At 43.2% G+C, this 24,093-nt stretch overlaps 1 protein-coding gene across 8 annotated transcripts in view; it reads left to right on the forward strand.

The window, feature by feature from the left end:
• Window positions 1-23,312, forward strand: part of LOC147008839 (plasma membrane calcium-transporting ATPase 2-like) — a 174,206-nt gene extending 150,894 nt beyond the window's left edge. For 6 of the 8 annotated variants that reach the window (XM_085864280.1, XM_085864281.1, XM_085864283.1 and 3 more), the window contains 5 exons: window positions 2,986-3,197; window positions 3,789-3,896; window positions 12,624-12,809; window positions 15,431-15,535; window positions 22,050-23,312. In XM_085864280.1, the coding sequence (XP_085720406.1) occupies window positions 2,986-3,197; window positions 3,789-3,896; window positions 12,624-12,809; window positions 15,431-15,535; window positions 22,050-22,448 (1,010 nt within the window). In that variant the 3' untranslated portion in view covers window positions 22,449-23,312. Of the gene's footprint in view, window positions 1-2,985; window positions 3,198-3,788; window positions 3,897-12,623; window positions 12,810-15,430; window positions 15,670-22,049 lie in introns of all 8 variants that reach the window. The other 2 variants (XM_085864285.1, XM_085864282.1) reach the window with 2 other exon arrangements.
• Window positions 23,313-24,093: the final 781 nt, after the last annotated feature.

Raw genomic sequence — 24,093 nt, forward strand, 5'->3', positions numbered from 1 at the left:
AACACGTCGAGGTAATGGTTAGCGTCAGTGTTCCAGATTCCCTGGGTTTTTTTTTTTCCTTCTTCGTTATGACGGTGATGTTGACACTTCGATTTCTAGTGCGGTTATGATTTCAATTGTTGAGCAGCAGCCTATTAATTATATTATTTTATAATCGCACTAGAAATCGAAGTGTTAACATCACCGTCATACCGAAGGAAAATAAAAACAACAACAACAAAAAAGAGGGAGTCTGGAACACTGATGCAAACCATTACATTGAGGTGTTTCGACTTATGAGTAACGTACAAGTAACATGTGTGGACGTGTGTCAACGATCGCGTAACGTGCCTACAACACGTTACTCATAGGTTAGAAATAAGTTTTGGGTACGCTAAACATTACCTCGACGTGTTTCGATTTATGATTAACTTCCAAGTAATGTGTGTCGACGTGCGTCAACGATCGCGTAACGTGCCTACAACTTATGGCCAGCGTTATGCGGAACGTGTGAGTCATACGCTGGCATACGTCAAAAAATTTCAAGCATGGAAAATTTGTCTAATAGCTCGGCGTACTACGACGTATGCCAGCGTGCTCTTAATGTATACAAACTTACCCATAACGTATTTGACGTGTGCCAGCGTTTTAGCCAAATTTTTCATACGTCGGGCATACGCTGGCTAAATCGTCAAGGTGTGACAGGGCTTTAAGGAGAAGGGAAATGCATAGTCCTGCAAGGAGGTGGTTGGGGTTGGGACCCAATGGGGGTAGGAAAGATTGTGGGTTGGGATGGTTGATGGCATATGATGTCAGTGAACCTGGAGGAACAGGTGGGATTGAACTACCTCAGGAAGGCTACTCCACAAATTATAAAAATGGGAAGAAAACATTGGAAGAGAACATTAATTCTTCCCATCTTGTCTTCAATTATCTTACCCATCCTCCCACCCTTGGTAAACTGAATCCTGGAGTGAGGCAGTTGCCTTGAAACAACTTGCATTCTCCTCCTGGAAGGCAAATCCGACCGGAGGCAACCTCAGATCATTCCACAAAGTCTGCAACAAGTGTGTGTGTCGACCCTCAGGAGAGCCACAAAAAAAAACACCTGTCCAATCTCAAGAATGAACTTTCAAACTTGTCTCCCTCCTCTAAAACCTGGGGGCACCTTGTCAAGTCTGTCTCTGGTGTATGCTACCCTTCCATACCTTCCCTCACTTCAACTGGCACCACAACCGATTCCCACTCATGAGAAGGCCGAATGCCTCAATTCTGTTTGCTCAAAATGCTCTGTTCCCAACCCCTCGCTCTCTGTTCCCACATTTTCCAGTTGCACCCAACTACTCCTGGACTCTGTGTCTGGTCTACCAGAGTAGGTGGAGTAGTTACTGGTAACCCTCGACTCTGACTCTGCAACTGGACCGGACAGCATCAGCTCACGTGTCCTAAAAAAATTGCTCTGCTGCTCTTGCGCTTCCTCTCTCTGCCCTTTTCATCCTGCCATTTACCACCGGTCATCTTCTATCTCTTTGAAATTCAGCTAACATCACAGTATTATACTAAAAAAAAGTGCAACAACAGATCCCCTTAACTACAGACCAATTAGCTTACTTCCCATCATCAGCAAGGTCTTGGAATCCATCATTGCAGGCGACATAAAATCACCCCTTTTCTCCAACAGCCTCATTGCAGATCATCAGTTTGGATTCAGACCTGGTCACTCTACCTTGGACATGCTGCTTTTACTCACCCAACAATGGTGGTGGGCCTCAACATCAGACATGAGATCAGGTCCATCTCTCTGGACATCGAGCTTTTGATACAGTCTGGCATCGTGCTTTTTTCTCCAAACTGTGTGCTTATGGAATCCAAGGCCAACTCTACTCTTGGATTAGACTTCGTCCCCCCTCTCATGGAAAACGTGTGGCTCTGAAGGAAACCTTTTAATCTCCTCTCCCTGTCAATGCTGGAGTACCCCAAAGCAGTGTTCTCGGCCCAATATTATTCCTAATCTTCATCAATTATCTCACTGACTCTATGGAAAATCCTCTTTCTCTCTTTGTTGATAACTCCACTCTCTCCCATGACATTTCTCATCTTTCTGACAGACAGGCAGCAGCCTCTTCCCTCTCTTCAGACCAACCTTGACAAAATCACAAACTGGTCAAACACAATTTGGCTTATACGGAACATATTGTCCACTGTTAGCGTTCTCCCTTAGTCCTCATTGTTACCTGCACCCCTTGTTTGTCCATCACCATCTACTTGGTGCCCCGCTGTTGATTTTTCCCCCTTTCTTGTGCTGTTCCGTTCCCTTTGTTATGTTGTATCCTGATTTGTTCTACGTCATTGCTCTTCCACGAGACTAGATCACGTAAAAGAATGAAAATAAATAAATAAATAAATACATTTCAAACAATGGCCCGACATTCGCGGCATTTTTCAGGAACATATCCCCCGCGAATGTCAGTGTCCGACAGTACATCACCACCACCCCCTTTCCCCTCACTTTCCCTCTCCATAGTCTAGATATGTCAACATGTGAGTTATCGCTCTTCAAACGAACCAAAGATCATCTGTGTAGCATCATGGCGTTCTAAAGTGATGAGGGCTGTGAAAGCAGATGTTCTGAAATGGCTGTGTACCTATCCCTAAAAAAAATATATATATATATATATATATATATATATATATATATATATATATATATATATATATATATATATATATATATATATATATATATTTGGCATTAAAGCATTACTGAACATATGTGTCGTCCAGAAATACCTTAAAGCTATTGCACATTTTGTTAACTTCACTTTACTTCTCTTGAACGTTGAACCACCTCACCTAATGCCCAAGGAAAGCTTACAGGAAAGAATGACTAATAGTATGATGGGTGAAATCAAATTCGATGAGAAGGTTAAAGAGGAGCAGAGTACGATGATTAACTTTGAATAATGATTACGTCATTAGACATGTAATTGTGATGCTTCTTCACAGGTGAAAAATTCTTTAACATCGACAGTGGAAGAAATGCTCCGCTGCATTCTCCACCTTCTGAACACTACACGATTATATTCAACACCTTCGTCATGATGCAGCTCTTCAATGAAGTGAATGCTCGGAAGATCCACGGAGAGCGAAATGTGTTCGAGGGAATTCATCGGAACCCCATATTCTGCTCCATTGTCCTGGGCACATTCGTGATACAGGTGGACAAACTTGAGTGTCGTATTACAAAAGCATTTCACAATGGAAGGGTTTCCAAGGAAACACTAATCGAAGCAGACAATGATTATGGAGAGAAATACAAAGGATGGCTTATAGTGGCAAAAATATTGTCATGCTTCCAGAAGAGATAACGCGATTTGATTAGTGGACCCTTGAAGACTCCTTTTGTTGCTTGTTTGAAGGTACAGCAGCTCATTTTGATATCATAAAGTGACAAATGACTTACTTTAGGTACTGAACAACCAATTTTGTAAAGTTTACAATGGGCCTTCATCAGTTATGGCAAAGGAGTAATGCTTGCAATTTTCAGTCCATTTACCAGTCCAGACTGCTGCAGCTTCTCTGGCCAAGAGTAATTTAATCCTGCTGCCTTATATTTCTAGACAAAATACATGAATCACACAATGACAAATGGCGAGAGATAATACAATGACATTTTGATTCGTTTATTGCATTCGAATTCCTTAATGGACGTCCATTGTAATTAGATTTTGATATCGGAGCTCTGATAAGTGGCGTACCGTTTTCATGTGTCAAGAGAGACCCGAGGTGCTGACCTTTCCTTCCCTCAGATCATCATCGTGCAGTTTGGGGGGCGACCCTTCAGCTGTTCAAGCCTCAGCCTTGACGAGTGGCTGTGGTGTGTGTTCCTCGGGTGTGGAGTACTCCTATGGGGACAGGTTTGTGCTATTTTATGCCCACTCAAGGGAGAGTCCACACACACACAGTACACACCTTCCTTTTACCAATTTACCAATAGAGGCAAAAATCGAGTCCAACTTCTATTGTGGCAACGAAACCAACAAACAGAAAATATATATATATATATATATATATATATATATATATATATATATATATATATATATATATATATATATATATATATATATATATATATATATATATATAATGGCACTCGGTCCATATGGTCCCACTCCCCCACCCCCAAACCCCTCATCCTTCCAAACATGATTAGTAATCAACATCATCATTGAAAACTTACCCTGGTTCAGAAGCAACTAAACCAGATATGGTGTCTCCCTCTGGGAAGTCCACCTGAACGTTGGGAATAACCACGTTGGCTCTCCGATTGCATAATCCGTTAAATAAATCACCAAGCCTGCCATGTTCACACGAGGTAATCCTGCAAGGTTGAAAATCCACTCACTGACAAGGAAGATCAGGCGGTCGGGTAGAATACACCCGTCCACAGGCCTTGCACGGGCCCACATCATCGGCAGTTTTTGTAGTCCAGGCTGCAAGATACAGTGGGGAGAACAAGTATTTGATACACTGCCGATTGTGCAGGTTTTCCCACTTACAAAGCACGTAGAGGTCTGTAATTTTTATCAGAGGTACACTTCAACTGTGAAAGACGGAATCTAAAACAAAAATCCGGAAAATCACATTGTATGATTTTAAAATAATTAATATGCATTTTATTGCATGAAATAAATATTTTATACATCAGAAAAACAGAACTTAATATTTGGTACAGAAAACTTTGTTTGCAATTACAGAGATCAGACATTCCCTGTAGTTCTTAACCAGGTTTGCACAGACTGCAGCAGGGATTTTGGCCCACTCCTCCATACAGATCTTCTCCAGATCCTTCAGGTTTCGGGGCTGTCGCTGGGCAACACAGACTTTCAGCTCCCTCCAAAGATTTTCTATTGGGTTCAGGTCTGGAGACTGGCTAGGCCACTCCAGGAGCTTCAGATGCTTCTTACGGAGCCACTCCTTAGTTGCCCTGGCTGTGTGTTTCTGGTCGTCATGCTGGAAGACCCAGCCACGCCCCATCTTCAATGTTCTTGTTGAGGGAAGGAGGTTGTTGGCCAAGATCTCGCGATACATGGCCCCATCCATCCTCCCCTCAATACGGTGTAGTCGTCCTGTCCCCTTTGCAGAAAAGCATCCCCAAAGAGTGATGTTTCCACCTCCATGCTTCACGGTTGGGATGTTGTTCTTGGGGTTGTACTCGTCCTTCTTCTTCCTCCAAACACGGCGAGTGGAGTTTAAACCAAAAAGCTTTGTTTTGGTCTCATCAGACCATATGACCTTCTCCCATTCCTCCTCTGGATCATCCAGATGGTCATTGGCAAACTTCAGACAGGCCTGGACATGCGCTGGCTTGAGCAGAGGGACCTTGCGTGCACTGCAGGATTTTAATCCATGACGGCGTAGTGTGTTACTTATGGTTTTCTTTGATACTGTGGTCCCAGCTCTCTTCAGGTCATTGACCAGGTCCTGCCGTGTAGTTCTGGGCTGATCCCTCACCTTTCTCATGATCATTGAGGCTCCATGAGGTGAGATCTTGCATGGAGCCCCAGACCGAGGGAGATTGACTGTTATCTTGAACTTCTTCCATTTTCTAATAATTGCACCAACAGTTGTTGCCTTCTCACCAAGCTGCTTGCCTATTGTCCTGTAGCCCATCCCAGCCTTGTGCAAGTCTACAATTTTTGTCCCTGATGTCCTGAGACAGCTCTCTGGTCTTGCCCATTGTGGAGAGGTTGGAGTCTGATTGATTGAGTGTGGACAGCTCTCTTTTATGCAGATAACGAGTTCAAACAGGTGCAGTTAATACAGGTAATGAGTGGAGAATGGGAGGGCTTCTTGAAGACAAAACTAACAGGTCTGTGAGAGCCGGAATTCTTACTGGTTGGTCGGTGATCAAATACTTATTTCATGCAATAAAATGCAAATTAATTATTTAAAAATCATACAATGTGATTTTCAGGATTTTTGTTTTCGATTCCGTCTTTCATAGTTGAAGTGTACCTCTGATAAAAATTACAGACCTCTACGTGCTTTGTAAGTGGGAAAACCTGCAAAATCGGCAGTGTATCAAATACTTGTTCTCCCCAATATATATATATATATATATATATATATATATATATATATATATATATATATATATATATATATATATATATATATATATATATATATATATATATATATATATATATATATATACACACACACACACATACACCAGGACTCTCACATTAGCGGGGGATACGTTCTGAGAAAACCCCATGAAAGTTGAAACCGCAAACGTCAGGGAAAATCTCTTGAAAACGCAGTGGAAATAGACGAAAATTCGCGAATATCGTGGTAAAAGCTGCGAGTGTTTTATCGTTACAATGGAGACAAGGGGGATAATGTTATTGGTTCGTGGCAGTTCCAAGTTCATGAAAAGGCCACAAATGGCGACACCAACAAAGTCAGATAATTGGGACAAGGTGGATAATGTTATCGTTTCGCAGCGGTTCCTGGTTCAAGGGGGAAAGTTTTTAAAGTTTAAAATGTTTTCGATCACAAATGCACAATTACAGTTTCATTGAAGATGCTTACAAATAGCATTATGATGAAGATGATGATCATGAAGATGAGGATGAAGATGCACCGTTCAGGTCCGTGGGGTTGCCAGGAGCATTGTCAAGCAGCAGGAGTACCTTGAACGAAAGGTTCTTTCCTGCCAGGTACCTCTTGACCTAAGAAACAAAACAGGTATGGAACCAGTCCATAAAAAGTTCAGACATCACCCACGCCTTCCTGTTCGCTCTCCAATACATGGGCAGCGCCTGCTTGTTTTTGTTATTCAGTGCATGCGGGTTTGGGGAATGGTAGAACATCATGGGCTTTACCATGAGGTCCCCTTCGGCGTTTGCACGGAGAAGAAGGGATACCTGGTCCTCTGTGGCCTTGAAACCGGCTGTTTTGCTCTGTGGGGAATGCCTTGGCTACGTCGTGGTCCATGGAGGCATGCTCCCTGATGAGCTTGATGCATGCATTGTGGGTAACTGCGGGAGGGGTGGGTAGTCTGCACATTGTTTGTGAGGGACTTTTATGGGTGATGCTATATATGGCAGCTGATAATAATAGATGAGGTGAGCAATGTCAATGTGTAATTAGTCCATTTGTAGCTAGTTGCTAATTACACTTACGGATATGTTCAACGTTTCCATTCTTTATATTAACTCACAGGACATGACATCTTTCCTATCTGCAGACAGATTATGGTGTGCATTTTCAATCAAAATGTAATGGCTCAGATGGTGCTGTTTGTAGCAAGATGGTGATTTACACTAAGATGCGCTGAATGTTTCCATTGTGTAATGTCTGTATGCGGCAACCTGGTAATTACTGGATACATCAATAGATGCTGTTAGTGATTTCATTTTGTAAGTAACTCATCGGGGATGGCATCACGGGAAATGATGAGTTACACTGGTGAGACATCCCGCGAAACTATGTTTATGCTGTGAAACTACAATGCACGTACAGGAAGCAGGTCATGTTCGTGGCTCGTGGATACGTTTTTGCGTCAGTATTATATTGAACGTACATCCAGCTGATTTGTGTGTGGCTCGTGGAAGATATGTTTCAGAACTGTGTTATGCTCGTGGCTCATGAGAAAAACAAAAAATTGCAGCGAAAACGCGGGGCAGTTTCCCGCGAATGTAGGAACATGTCGCAAATAATTATCAACCATGAATGCATGGAATCTGCGAATGTTGCAACCGCAAATGTATCGATGTTGAAATGACGAGTGGATGTGATGAAGGCACATCACACAAAAAGGTTACGGTTAAGAGATTGTAGAGGTTATCGTATATGCCGAAATGAAATACAGCCACGAACACTGGCGTCTGAGTGTTTATAAGCATTGCAATGTATCCAGCGATTTGAAGGTATAATGATGAGGCATTCAATGATATGAGTGAGAAAAGTGAAAAAAAAACTTTTTTGTTAATACATCGTTGTGGCCTGTTCCAAGTCCAGACATTTTTTCAAGAGCAGGCAAAAAATTAAAAATGGCAAATTAAGACCCCGTCGAGGGGTAGCGAGGTGTCCGAGGATGCGCATGATGAAGGATATAATTAAATAAGGCCGTTAATTATCTTCAAAAGGGATGTTTTAATTAACCCAAACACATAATTTTTACTCATGCATTCCCTTGGATTTCCCCTAGTATGCATGCAAAGCTTCAGGCTGCTAGGTTTTATAGTCTTTGTGTTATGGACGAGACACACTGACACACACTCACATTTATTATTATCGAAGATGATGAACTCTTATCATAACTAGGAATGATACTGTTGTGGACCAGGGGTCGGGTGAGAAGACCACTGGGGGGGGGGGGTAAGCTATCTCGGCTCCCAACAGACTCCCTGGAATTGTAGGCCATCGCACACGGATAATTCCGTGACGCGGCGGGTCGCTAACAGACTGTGGACGCCAATAACTGAACCGCGTGACCTGGGATCCTCCCGTATATGGGTTAACCGGGCTACCTAACTAATCACATGATTTAATTACTGGAGAACACGTCCTCGGTACGCCTTGTCCGAACCGGATCACTTTACCTGATTAGATGCCGCCGAGCGACACAGCCAAGGACGTACTAGCTAAAAGGAACGGATCGTTGGGAATAAAGTCCCGGCTACGCTAGGATTCGGACCATGCTGGATCAATGAAAGAAAAGACGAAAATGAGCAGGGAAATTTCTCATGATGATTTCTTTACAATGGGGGTGAGGAAAGGTATGTGGCACATTTAATAGTTTTATTGGGGTGTGTAATGCAGGGATAGAAAGAATGGTGAGAGGTGCGGCAATATTACAAGCAACTGATGAAAGCAGACTTCACGCGAAATAATAATCTTCTGCAATCTTAACTTACGTGGACAAACGCCAGGACAACATGCACGCACGCACACACAAAACCCGATGAAGAGAAGCTATTGAAGCAAGAAGGGAGAGGAGTTGAGGCTACGGTCTCTCCGTACATTGTACATTTGATTACACGAACGTGCCACCAATACGTTTGGGGGGCTGCTCCATGATGCGATACCTCCAGCTGGCGCTTCCTCTCTCGCTTCGTGGGGCTTCGTGCAGCTAGCGTCAAGACGCGACCGTTAGTGTGAAGGAGGGACTTGAGCTGGGAGGGTGGAGTCCAGGCGATTGACGACAGGTGGGCGGAGTCCAGGCGATGACGCAGTCCAGCGCGCCTGGGAGACGAAGAAGGCAAGAGAGAACGAACGGCCCCGCGGCACGGGGCGGGGGGCCACCCCGAAGCGATGCGTCGTCACCCGAATTGGGCGCTCTGATTGGCCCGGCCCCCGCGTGGCCCAGCCGCGTTGGGCGGAAGTGGCAACATTCCACTTCTGGCAAGGAGGCCCCAAGCCGTGAAAATGTCTCGCTCCTACCTCATGACATGATATGAAATCACCCACACTGAACTCCGCGTCATGAATTGCTTTGCAAGAACCCCCGGGCCGTGCCCCGGCGACCGGCCGAGGGTGGCGTCGGTCCCGCATGCCTGCCCGGGCGTCTCCGGTTAGCGCTGATCAATGCCTGCTCCGCGATGCATCACACGGCCCGAGCGATCCGGACCGCGCAGCACGCCTCCGCCGGATCGCGGCTTCGCCGGCCGGAGAGGCGAGGAAATGCCCGCCGTCTGTGGGGAATAGCCGCAGCCGCCAGCGAGGACCGAAGGTAAAGTGTTAGGATAAATCCATGCATGTTTCACGCAGAACACGCGGATCCGCCATGGCGCACATGGTCAGCGCTCACGTTCGTCCGATTCTGCTCTTGTGTGCACGGGGCCAACACCGATCTGTGTCAGGATTTGAGGGGAACGATCGGATATAATAACTAGATGGAGGTTTGGAGTGAAAAAGGATATAGATATGTGTCAGATGGAGAAATGGAAGGAAAAGAGAATGCCGATCTAATTAAATCCAGAGATGGGTCGAACAGAACGCACCGCCTGTATTGTGCACAACGTGGCATGGTTGTCGTTTTCCTATTATCGGCCTCTAACGATGTAGCTATTGGCACCAAGCTACTAGCCACGCTCTTGCCGATATTGGGTTATTTGCTTCTGTGTTGTGAAAAACATAATCCGTGCAGCCTCTTTTAGAGATATTTGTTCGTATGCCTTTTCAATGCAACCGGCAATCTCATCCCAGATCATTGGAAACGTCATACGATCATCTGGAGCTTGCGGCATTGGTTCATTCGTGGATATCGCTGTTTCCTCGCAGCTGATCTGTCGATGCTCATGGTGTTGTTGTGGCTTTGTATTCCCCTCCCCCATTCGCGGCATGTACTACACATGTTGGCTTCTGCGAGGACGCAAATTCGGATTTACCTCATGGATAAGCAGAAAAGGAGAGTAGAAATAAGGTTAGTGGTGTGAGGAAACCTAGCTCTGATATCCCTGCAAAGCACGTCCCATTTGACCCACTTGACAAAAGGGAAGGGACTATCTCAACATATATTAATGGAATAACTGTCTTGGGACCTCTATATTGTTAGGAATTTGGGAATTCGATTGCACACAACATACAGGTTCCTTAAGTCAGCTATGTCGATAAGTGCTTGTTCCCGAGATAGCTCACCTACCAAAGTTTAAATGTTTAGAAATCGATTAGATGCGCTGCGGATCGATTTAATAGTTAGGGAGCGAACAATGGAGACGTCCCTCCCCCTCTTCTGCGAAGAGGAAGAAGAGCCCTTCCGTCCCGTGATTCATGATGTCAACAACTCCCTCGCACCCGTGGTTGAGCAGGGGATGGATCACGAGGGCATGAGTCACGCCGGGCGCAGGGGAGGGGGCGGAGAAGGATAAAGAGGAGATCCTTTCTTTGTTCGGGAGTAGTGGTTGTTCAGCAGGCCATCGAGTCCTGCTTGGCTTGGGTTAGGGAGGAAGCCTTGTGAAGGCTTTCTGCTTTGGTTGTTCAGCAGGCCTTCGGATCCTGCTTGGTTCGAGTGGGTTGGATGGATCAGGGAGCTTCGGCCTCGGCTTGGCTCTGGTGGAGACTTTTTGGAGAGCTGCTTTGTCTGGAAGAGAGTTGAGCCGGTTGCTCAGCTCGAGCTGCTGGTGGTGGTTCTTCTTCTTATTGGTTCGTGGAGCTCTTTGTTCTCCGTTTGATTCCCGGCTTGGTGCGACTCATCGGCCTCATCTTGGAGGTGATTCCTTGGGGAAGCGGCGCATCGACGGGAAGGATCGGCGCCTCGCCTCACCAACACGTGTTGAGAAGCGCGGGAAGATTCGCTGGAGCTCGGGAAGGATCTCGGCTCACGGCGATTGGATCCAGCTTGCTCTCTCTGGAGCCCGAGTCCGAACAACTTGTAGACCACACGAGGTGGAGAGGTTCGAGATAGGTTCTGGGTTTCAGCTCACCTGTCCTCCGAGCTGGAGCCCGTTATTAAAGGCCTCAGTCACCATTTCTTGGGTGTGTGTGTGTGCGTACGTGTGTCCGTGGGCCCGTCTAATAAGTAGGAAATTGTTAAGTGCTTTGTGTGCTGTAAATGTTTGCATTGCATTTCGCATAGTCAGTAGAGTTCTGCTCTTACGTGCTTCCCTAGTTCCCCATTATTATTAATGAATACCCCAATTGTTAAATGTTTTCAGGTCGTCGCGTCGATTCTTTCATTGACTGAGCATTTCGTGTGTTGGGAGTGAGAAAGCCATAGGTTTGCCATAAAAGGGGGACATTTGGACCGACGGTTCTCGGCGATTAAGCCGCTCGGAATCGCGCATGGGACAAGCTGCTTAAGCGGCTTGTTCCGTACGAGTTCCATCGAAAGTGGAATACCCCGATAGTTCGATCACGTGGGTATTTAGGTAAATTGAAGATTGGCAATCGACCCTACCCCACGTGGTCTGCCCATTGGCGTATTTAGGTTCTTGTACAAGGACCCGTCGACTCGGACTTATCTGGGCAGCGATCTATATTCTGGGTGATCGGTCGGGCCAACTCGAAACTGCGGCTCCGTCAGAGCGGTCGGTTCGCGGCCGACGCACCGGCATCGTAACAATATGTTGGATACCATTGCCTTTGAGGCATGCGGTTCCTAGAACCGCAACAATATAATTGTTTACTGTGAACTAAATAATTATTTATTTATTATGAACTCTATTGCAATAACTATGAACTTTAGGATAATTTGTGGACTTAATATATGAACTCCAGTATGACAACAATGCACTATAGAATAAATTAGTCATGATCAACTTTAGAATTAGAACTATGAACTAGCTGTAGAATCAATCATTTGTTGAAGTCATCTGTGACCAGTCTTACAAACCAGGTTTTGAGACTGAATCGGTTTCAATTGCACGCATGAACACCCAGATCCCATACATTCAACCAAAGTTCTACGTCAGTTTAAATACTCTGTAGTTTTGCTTTTGTTGTGTCCTCGGTTTTGCCTGGTTGAATACTTGTGAACGACATGTATAGGGAATGGTCTCTCAGCAATTGTTGCAAGTCATGGGTACAGGAAGGGTGGATCGAGTTTGTAAATTTTTTCGGTCTTTGTTTATTAAACGTTTGATGGACTAAATTTGCAACTCACTTTATTTTTTGTTTCTGTTCCACAGTTTATCACCACAATTCCTACCAAGCGGCTGTTTTTCCTCAAGGAGGCAGGTGTGGGAATCTCTGATGAGCGGCAGCTCTTGGCGAATGAAGCCGAGCCAGAGGAAGATGAAATTGATCATGCGGAGCGAGAACTGCGTAAAGGGCAGGTTCTTTGGTTCCGAGGCCTAAACAGGATCCAGACCCAGGTGCTAAGTTTGGTCTTTTTGTTTCTCACTACATGTGGCACAATGTATAAAGGAATTACTTGAGTTATTGGAATCACAATTGATTTAGCTTGATTACGATTGATGATACAGCATGATGAGTTGTGGATAAAGGAGTAGGCCGATTTGCCCTTCACAGTTTAATACCCACATCCTACATTGCCAAACTGAAGCAAAAGTAAATTTTTCAAAAGGTGCTATTGACGAGATGTGATAATTATCTTCTCTTTTTAAAACTTTACATCCTGAAATGATAAATGCACAATTAATCAGCGAATGCAGCTTCTGTCGAGTTTGCAATAAATTTTGTGGCCCGGTGGGGGTGGGGGGGAATTCACCAGAAAGAAATTATCTCAAACAATTTCATTTTTTTTTCTGGTTGCCTCACACTTATACCATACACTTCCCAAAGGTAATCTCCATTTTCTATTTTCCTGCCGAATCCAAATTTTCCTGTATATTTGCATGCTCTTCCATAATACAGTATTTAATTAATTGATATTTTTCTTGCCTACCAGCTAAGTGTCATCTGCATGCTCTAGTTCAACATCTACATCATTTATATAGACAAGCAGAGTACCCTCCCTTCAAGCGATCTTGTTCCAAGCATGCAACGCGTTCTTCTGGCACATACCTTTATTTGAGTGGTGTATAGGCAACTGACTGCCTCAATCGATCGCTCTTGAAAACAAAACAAAGGTGCCTCACTGGACTGTAAAACGTGTGGACAAGACAACCGTACTGTAAATGGTGGTACTTGTAATACCCTCTCCCACCTGGAGTGGCGCTACACGATACACATTTAGATAGAGAATTTGTATCCCCCTTCCTCCTTCCCCCCCCCCCCCCAAGACCACCGGCAAAGATAAAAACACTCCTCTGCACTAATTGGGATCATACTGATCCTATGTAGCAAGTCTGGAAGTAATTGGCCCAGAACTGTAGGAGGAATAGCGTGACAAACACAAAAAAGACCGGTCTGTGAATTGTAGTAAGGATTGCATAAAGTAATGTGGGGCACTATGTCCCCTCTCCCACTTTGCCTCCTGCCCTCCTCAGTACTGTACTGATTATGTATTCAGGATGCTGAATATACACCAAATGATTCACAGTATAGCTGACAATTTCAAATGGGAAATGTTCAGTTGACTGAATAAAACAGCTGAACTGGATGTATATACGATCGCATACATGGGGTTCGAAGCCTCACTCCACATCAGTGAAGAAACCTCACCCAAGTGGGATCATGACCCGGACAGCCGAACATTTGTTGGCTGATGTTGTGTGCGGGAGATTTTTGCCGCACTTTTTAGTTCCGAACTATGCACCGAACACCGAATGGTGGGAAAGGAGGTCCTCCATGGAAAGGACGAACGCAATAATTTTTCTTTTAACAACAAAATAATTTGGAAACAGCAGTAGCAGCAATAATAAATACACAAACCCATATCACCCATGAGCACACATTTCTGAATGGGCCCATGTGAACACCTAGAGGATGCGAATCTTATGCACTATTGAAGGCCGCAAGGTTGATTTACATCAAATAAAGTGGCGGAGAGGATGGGGTATGCAAAACAACAAAGCAACTTGAAGCGAGGGGCAATTAACGAAAAGGAGTGGGGAGAGGACTGGCAGTATATCCTCGAGGTATGCACATTTGCCTCTGAGCTGTCTAGTCTGGGTTCGAAACTCGGCTCAGCTCTTAATTGACATCCTGGTGTTTCAGAAACTAACTTTGGGGTGGAATACCCATTTCTTCAGAGGCTAAATTTGTCTGTATGGCTGGGTGTTGGGCAGGTGTACCACTCCATAGTTAAAGATGCCATGGTGTCTATTGTGAAGAGTTGGTGTTATCTCCGGCATCCTGAAAAATTTACAAATTCCTGCCTGAATCACCTTCACTCGAACACCAGGCCTGGCCAGTGAGTTTGTGGAGAACTTGGGAAAAATATGTTTCACGGCTGACCTCACAAGAAGGGGGAATACTTTTGGCCAGTAAAGTCGTACTTGCAGTCGATGCTTCATCCTTCCATCCAAATTAATATAAATCAGGTTATCAGAAGATCGTTCGTGAGTTGGTTGTTTGAAACCGAAAGCATTGTTTGTGGATATCAAGCTAACAATGTGTTGTTGTTTATGTTTTCTGCGCCTTTGCTTATACAAAGTTACGATTTTTGTGTTAACATTTCCATCTATTTTGCAGCCTTGCTGTTCCACAGGTTTGAAATTGAAGTTCGTTATGGAAAATGCTGCACAATTTGTGGATTGATGGAAATTACTCCGTTTAAACCTTCGTCTCCTCCACCCCGCGTGTCTGCTTCTCTCGCATCGTTTATTTTCACTTGTGTTCTTTTCCTTTTCTCTTTGGTTTGACCTTTTTATTTTATTTGAATGGCTTCTCTTTTTCTTCTTTGTACTTCTCCATATCCCTTCGTGCTTCTTTGTTTCCTTCATCTTCTTTTCATTTTTCTACTCTCTTTTGTCCTCGTTTCCTTAACTTTTCACTTATTGTTTTGTTGCTTACCTTTCCCAATCTTGTTCTTTCTGTTCCTTTCTTTTTGCCTGCTTTCTGCTTTCTTGTCCTCTTTCAACTCCGGCAGATGGATGTTGTGAACGCTTTCCAAGGCGGTGCATCTTTTCAGGCGCCAGCGTCTCTCCGCAGACAGTCGTCCATCCTGAGTCAGCACCTTCCGTCCCAGCATGATGTAACTGAGCATGCGGCTTCTGCTCGCACAGCCCTTGCTTCCGCAGTCCCTCCTAGCCCCAGCTACCCCGCTACTAGGCCTTCCGCAGGTGGAAACTGATTCTCACAGTCTTCAACTGCTGCAGCTCACCGTGTGTGAGTTCCATGTCGGTGTTATGCTACCTTTCATTACTTTACCAAACGCTTGGCTTTTTCTTTTTCTCGTTTCCTTCTCCGAAAATTTTCCATTTTGTGTTGGCAATTCATTATCATTTCTTGCTTGTCAGAGTTGTGTGGATTGCACCACGCGTGTGTGTAAGTTGTGGTCATCATAGAAAGCAAGTGGTAAGAGTGGTGCAGCTTGAGGGAAGTGGGCAGTGACATGCAGGTGGGAAGTGGAAAAGGTATTTCAGGAGATCGTTCGACTACCCCTTGATTATTTTGCACTCAACCATGCTTTATCAAGAGCAGAACAAAATCAAACACAGAAATCTTAGAAGAGCAATAGATAGTATGCATCCATCGGCATTTCCTTTGGTAAAGCTGTTCATAGTTACATTCAGGTAGATGCTCATTTTGACGAATAGTTTTTCAGACAACTTCTGAAATTTATTTTGCATACATGCTCAAGGCTCGTGTGCCAGAGCCTTGATCATGTAGAGCGAGAGCATAATGGAAGGGAACAAAATGAAAAGCGGGAAACACCAACAGCAGAGTCGAAGTACGAGAGTGAGATCAAGGGGGGGGGGGGGGGAGAAGGACACATGCGAGTGAACAATCTGCACACAAGTGGAATGAAACACAGCAACAAGAGGAAGGGGGGAAGTGGAGACGAAACAGAAAAGGAACAAACCAACTGACAACTAACAAACAAAAAGAGGTGAGCGAGAGATTTTTTGTGTGTCCATGGCTTGACCCAGCACGTATGCAAAATTTGGTAGGGATTGGCCCAACCATGTTTTTTTTTCTATGACACACACACGACTTATTTTATAGAGTACAATGTCTTTAATGAGTTTTTTTATACTATGACTGGCAATTCATAATCAAAGACATTGACTTTAAGAGTTGTGAAAATTTGCCTCTTTTGCTCTTTTTGCAGTTTTTCTCTGCAGTTTGTGATTGCTTTATTAACACGACCTTGATTATAAATACTGTACATCAACTGCACATGTACAGTCTGACTCGTGTTTAATTGCAGGTGTTTTGTATTTTACACCCTTAAATCCATGTCCCTGCGCTCATACTACTGTGATTAAGTTTTAGACAGCTTAGAGTAAATGCCAGTATGTCATGACTGGCTGGTGCTGTGTGATTGCTTTGCAGGAAATTTTTATTCCCATGTCTGGCTCAGCAGCTCGTTCCTGATTTGCAGCATTCTCCCAGCTTTACCCACCCCAGCTCTCACCCTACCTGCACTGCCTTCCCCCCACCTGCCTCTGCACCCTTTCCCTCCCACCCAGATGCATTCTCATTCTTGAGATGCTCTATTACATCTTTCACTTTGCATAAGGTTGTAAAACATTCATTTTTATAAAGTTACAAGGACAAAGGTTGAGGTCCCTTCAACGTCACATTGGTTACATCACTCTGAGGCCTCAGGCCTTTACACATCTCACTTCATTCTCACCTCCTTTGACATCAAACTTAACCAAACCTTTCCCTTATATCTGAAATTCTCCCCAACTCTATTTCCTTCTGTTCTCTTCCAAATCCTCTCCCCTATTTATTTTCTAACTTTACCCTTCCACACCACCACCCATTGCAATTTAGTAATATGTAGATGATGATTTCATCTCTCAAAAAACACGAGTCGTGACTAATGCACGGATAATTGTGATTACTTTATCCACAAGCTAGAAACAATTATTTGGAGGGTTTAAATGAAATATGCATGAAACTTCAAAAACTCAGACTTACTAAATCTTATTGTTGATATATCATTATTATTTTTTTCAATACAAAATAAAGGCTCATCAAAGAATGAAGTGGTAGAGAGTAAAAGACAATGTCTTGAAAGTGGGGCGATTAGACATTATGAGCTTGTGAAACAAGAGAGAGAGACAGACAGAGAGACAGACAGAGAGACAGACAGACAGAGAGATGGTGCAAAAATAGATCCCTACAACTCCAGAACAATCAGCCTTCTCCCAATCATCAGCAAGGTTATGGAATCCATCATCGCTTCAGACATCAAATCCTTCCTCTTCTCCAATGGCTTGATTTCCAATCATCAATTTGGTTTCAGACCAGGTCACTCTACCCTGGATATGCTGCTTCTGCTCTCCCAACAATGGATGGAGGTTCTCATTACCAGACAGGAAATCCGAGCCGTATTCTTGGACATATCACGTTGTTTTGACACGGTCTGGCACCCTGCCCTGCTCACCAAACTCTCTTCCTATGGTATCCAAGGCCTCCACTCATGGCTCACAGACTTCCTCTCCTGTCACAGTCAATGTGTAACCCTAAATGGAGTTCTTTCATCCCCTCTTCCTGTCCAGGCTGGAGTTATTCAAGGTAGTGTTCTGGGACCTGTTCTTTTTCTGGTTTTCATCAACGATCTCTCCGACTCTCTGGAAAATCCTCTTTATCTCTCTGCTGACGACTCCACCCTCTGCCGTACCATCTGTCATCCCTCAGAATGGCAAGCAGCAGCTTCTTCGCTCACTGCAGATCTGGATAAAATCACAAACTGGTCCAACACGTGGAACATGTCTTTCAATCCTGACAAATCTCACACTCTCACTTTGTCTCTCTGACAGGACTGTTTGGAACCCCCTCCCCTCACCCCCATCCACTTTCTCAACAATCCTCTGGAAGAAGTCCTTTCTTTTAAGCTTCAGGGTCTCACTATCTGCCATGATCTTTCCTGGGAAAGTCATATTTCCAACCTGGCCTCCAAAGCCAATCGCCAATTGGGAATCCTCCGTCGTACAAAGTCCTTCCTCGGCCCAACTCAGCTCCTGACCACATACAAAGCTTTCATCCACAGCCTGATTGAGTACTCTCTCTCTCTCTCTATTGAGTGCAGCCTGTGGCTGCTGGTTGCATCATTGGTTGGGACGCGGCTATGTCGCTGATGCAGTGTCCCCCTTACCAGTACACTGGTGCTCATTTTGCCGACCTCGGAAGGATGACAGGCTGAGTCAACCTCCTGATGTATTTTAATTCAGCGGCCAACGGGCCTTGAACTCAGGACCCGAGGAACTCTCTATGAGAGAGAGAGAGAGAGAGAGAGAGAGAGAGAGAGAGAGAGAGAGAGAGAGAGAGAGAGAGAGAGAGAGACAGAGAGAGAGAGAGAGAGAGAGAGAGAGAGAGAGAGAGAGAGAGAGAGAGAGAGACACAGACACAGACACAGACACAGACAGACAGACAGACAGACAGACAGACAGACAGACAGACAGACAGACAGACAGACAGACAGACAGACAAAACACTAACCTGCAAGTCAGAGGGCTGGATTGGGAATGGTTTTAATGGGCTTAAAAAAAAGCTTTGTGGGTAGGAATGGGGAACGACATGAAATCATAGTGCAGCACTTTGCATCTTTGTCATGGGTTCTCAGTTGGTTTAACTGGCTGGTCTTGTGTGTTGTAATTTGGTGTTTTGGGTCCAATTTGTGGGCTGAGTGGTGAGGAAATGGCAAACCATCAAGTGCATTTCATGCTCGACTATGCTGCTTTGGCAGCATACTCCTCCTCTGAGCAACGAATTCAGAGTTTTTTGGTGTCAGGCAGAAAACCAATGATGAAGGAAACAGACGAAGTCGTAAATGGAAAACCTTGGTGAATTATCATGATTTTCTTTGTGGGTTATACGATCTCTGGTCCAGGATTGGCTGTCACTTTTCCAATGTCTCAAACTGATTACATGTTTACAATCCATTCGTTGTCATTCATTAATCGATTCATGAATTGCCTTTTTTATTTGTATAAAAGTTTTACAGAGTTTATAATGCAGTACTTTTTAATTACACGGTAGTATCAAAGCTCGATTCTTTCGAAAAATAAGAAAAAGCCTTTGTTCTTATATTTAAACATGTAGATGCGAACACAGCAATACAGCAGCTTGAAACATTCATAGATCATTCATTCTCACTTTCTTACCATGACATCATGAAAGAGAAGATGTATGTTTATGGAAGTTCACCTGTGGGGGATCCTTTTCAATGTTTTTTTTACTTGAATTGAATTATACACTTAAACACTGCATCGCCTTCTTGTCACTTCCAAGAACCTCCAGTTTTGCAGTACTTGGACATGTTAAATAAGATGGTGTATAAGACTGCATTAATCGTGCTAAACTTCTGGAATTTTTCTTAACGATCTTTAAAATTATTATTTTATTTTACTTGAAGTACATACTTGAACACTGAGTGTGGTGACGTGTTCCATGGATGCTAGTTATCTCTCAAAAGTTTAACACAATCGTAAAATGCTCATGTTATTAGCGAACAGGAATACGCCGGCAAATCTTATGCATTTCCAAATTAATTTCAAACACAATGACAAAATTTCCTGCAATTAAAATCCTGGCATTTAAAATTAAACTTAAAAGTCTACCTTGATAGCTTCTCATTATGATGATTGAGAAGCAACGGCTCAAACCATCTATTTCGCTTCAATCCCTCATGCATCGAGGATGGCATGTCGATGGCTTCTGGTAAACTGTCGGCTTCTCACCTTCATGCCTCCCCACCTCTCAATGCTTACCCTTCATCTCCAAACTCAAACCCCCATCATTGAAGAAAAATGATAATTAAAAGTTCTGAAACCATGCGGCAGTGGGGCAATAATACACGCGCTGGTGAGCACTGAAAAATTAAACCCTCAATATACTTCACTCTGGAATACCTGTCGTAGAAGCAAAAATGACATGCTCACCTGCGGGCATTTCTATAACACGAAATATTATAATGAAGACTTTTATGGACAGTTTTCGTTCTTGCTGGATTATAACCGGTGCTGTATATGTTGTGCATGAAGATGAAAGATAGCGACACATGGACTTTAAAGAAGTCTTGGTCTGTTTTTACGAGGAGGATATTACAGACTTTCATCACCAGTATCGGGAAATCTATCTCAATGTATTGATAAGGAATTATAAACTTCATAAAATAATTTGTACAAACCTCATGTGATTATTGAACGTATTATTCGAATGACTTACTATTCGATCATTTTGAATAGCAGACAGTCGTGTGAAGGATATGAGGACATCACTTATATCCACACAGCCAATTGTGAGCCAGAGATGGCAACACCTATAAAAAACACAATGCAGTACAACAATATTCATGCTGATGATTATCGTCAGAAATGGTTTTTTTTGTCGAGTTTTTGAAATTTCATGCACATTTCACTTAAACTGACCATGAAGTTGGACAAATATATTACAGGGAAGTGGGATTACAAAAAGTATTTTGCTGTTTGTGTTTCAAGCCCTTGCAAATTTCCATCACAAATCGCATCTCCAAACTCCAAAGTTATACCTGAAGTGGTGTCTTGGGAAGGACAATCAAATTGATGGATGTAAACAGTTCAAATGAAAAATTACATAAATCTACTAGTTATGATCTCAATATGTAAGATAGTATCTCATGTTAAATAAACATGAAGGTTTTAAATATAGAGGACCTTCCAAAGGAGGCTCAAAAAGTTCTCGGAACAGTAATGAGACAATCCTTTTTAATATACAGGAATGTATGATTAGTAAGATACATGTAATTGTTTCTTACTCATTGTGTATACTTGTGTATTGCTGTATGAAACAAGAACGGCACTCGGTGGAATGCAAACCTCCTCCAGGCTGAACAGTTTACGTGGTGTATCCCACCGATAGACCGGATCTGCATCCGGACCTTAACACAAATCTAATATGTTCTTGTTACCTACCAAAATTATCCACCAAGTTTCATCTGAATTCGTCCATAAATTTCTGAGATATCGTTTTTGGCCCAATCTCTCAATGCTGAAGAATCACTTAAAATTACAGTATCTGATTCCGGATTTTCATCAAAATTTAATCTATTAGTTCTTGTCACAACCCAACCTGCCCGCCAAGTTTTGTCCGAATCTGTCTATAACTTTTTGAGAAATCCTGCTCACATATAGACAGACAAACAAGGGTGAATACATAGCATCCATCCACCTTCGGTGGCAGAGGTAATAATAAACATAAATTCGCATTTATTGGACGACAGTATCTCGTTTGGAAAACTTTTTGAACAGCACACCTATTTGGATATTGAGAGTGTGCAAAACAAGATAATCCCTTTTGCTGAATGTCACATAATATACCCAAGAACTTGCAAAAATAAAACGCCAATAATGGTGGTGGTGGTGGCAGTGGTAGTAGTAACAACAATCCATAATTATATTGCAGTTTAAATACAGTAACAAAAAAATTGCTCATACACCTTCACCGACAACACCGAGGTGTCCCAATTCTACAAGACGACCTACCATCGATCACCATTTCCTTAAATCAACCTCAGCCATCCACCTCTTCAACCCGTTCTTGTCGGTCCCCAGATCCGTGTGGTGAATGCCTTTCGGAGGGGGAGCTCACTCTACGGGGGATTAGAGAAGCCTTCATCCAGAAATTCTATCAACAACTTCATGGCTGACCCAGGCTTCGAGCATCAATGCCAGGGCACGAGACAACCCTTACTTGAGGGTAGGCCCACTTTGGAGAACCAAGATGGCAGCAGGATGGATAGCTGTGATGGTCATAGTATGGAGGCTGAGGCTTCGCCACGTTGGCTCCATCACGGGGACAATGGCCAGGTGGCCGGTTCTGGCTCCTCTGACTGCTCATCTCCACACAAGACACCAGGAGCAGATAGTGGCATCCATCTCAACACAAATGGAAACAAGTCTGCCAATTCATCTGCCCTAGGTAGCCTTGGGACCATGGACATATCACTCTGAGAGAAGTGAGAGTGGAATGGGAACAGTGCTTGAAATGCACGTTGAAGTTTTCTCATTTCTTCCTTCATTTCATTCCGCTTTTTAATCACTTGGCTTTCTGGTTTGTAAAAGCCTGCGTGGGCCAAGCATTGAGCCACAGATTGACCAACACACACATTACAATAGCAGGTTCAAAAGCAAGTGCTGAAGAACCTGCAATGAACGACATCACTGAGTGCAGAAAAGACCCCTGCTTTGTTTCATATCATCATTATTTGTGAATTTTAATTCTTTTCTATATTAATGATATTTATTAATTTGTTTCCTGAAATCTCATGACTTCTTTCCTCTTCATTTACTGCACTCATAGAAAAGCTCATTTTGTTGATTTATCGAACTATTATTTCTTTGTTATTTACATGCATATATTTATTTTGTCTTTCTTTCTTTCTTCGTTGATTATTGAACCAACAGATTGCATTCTCTTTTAATTTACAGGAGGAAGTGAACCTAGATTTAAATTTTTCTTTCAATGGTGAATATGGCTTTTAAATGAAGCAAGAGAGGTGAAACGTGTCTGATACTAGAACAATTGTAAGGGCCATCTCTTTATTACATAGCCACAGATGTGTGTGCATGTGCATGTGCGTGTTTTAATTTTTTATTTTTTTTTACCAGGATTGGGGTGAGAAAGGGGAGAGGGGCATGAGTCTGGGAAGATTTGGGGAAGAAAATAAAGCAACTGTAAGGAGCATAAGGGAAGTGTGTGTGTGTGTGTGTGTGTGTGTGTGTGTGTGTGTGTGTGTGTGTGTGTGTGTGTGTGTGTGTGTGTGTGTGTGTGTGTGTGTGTGTGTGTGTGTGTGTGTGTGTGTGTGTGTGTGTGTGTGTGTGTGTGTGTGTGTGTGAGAATATCCTACCATATTTTAATCTGTAATAAATTAATGAGCTCTTATTAAAACTTCTGTAAATCTTGATTTGGCTGCTATCACAAAAATTGCAGATTTTATGACTACGTGCAACACCAGTAGCATACCTTGGTTCATTCACCTTGCTCACCTTTTGACTGAGCACTGTGGTAGCAGGGAGTGGGGTGCGGTGGGGAGAGAAGAGATATTTATCTATCATACATAAAAAATTTTTTTCTTGATTCAGTGGAATTCAATTAAACTAAAGCACCAACTGCAGAGATGCCTTTGGGTGCATTGCCAGAGGAAGCCCATATTATCAGGGAAGGAAGAAAAACAGCCATGAAGCATACTTCACATTAATGATAACTGTTAGTTTAGGAATATATGAAGCTTCAACAATCCACTATAATATATCCACATTGCTTTTAACCTACGCTGTTTGTCCGACCATCATTTTTGATGTTCAAATGTCCGTCACATAATCAGGGCAGTCCTGAAATCTTACTTGTGAGATTTGCTGCAATTTTAACCTGATGCAGATATTTGTCATTTAATTGTGTTTCAAGGTTTGCAATCACAAGCGGATGATGCGACAGGTAAAAGAGCTGATGATGATGATGATGATGATGATGATGATGATGATGATGAAGATTCCCCTTTGATAATTTATTAAGTAATATCCTTAACAAGATGACAGTGTGCTGCATGAAATGATTTTTAATACTATGGAAGTTATATTATTAAATGGTACTTGACCA

The sequence above is a fragment of the Eptatretus burgeri genome, chromosome 18, assembly GCF_056783735.1.
Source record: "Eptatretus burgeri isolate ZD-2024b chromosome 18, Ebu_testis_v1, whole genome shotgun sequence".
In the NCBI taxonomy this organism is placed as follows: Eukaryota; Metazoa; Chordata; class Myxini; order Myxiniformes; family Myxinidae; genus Eptatretus; species Eptatretus burgeri.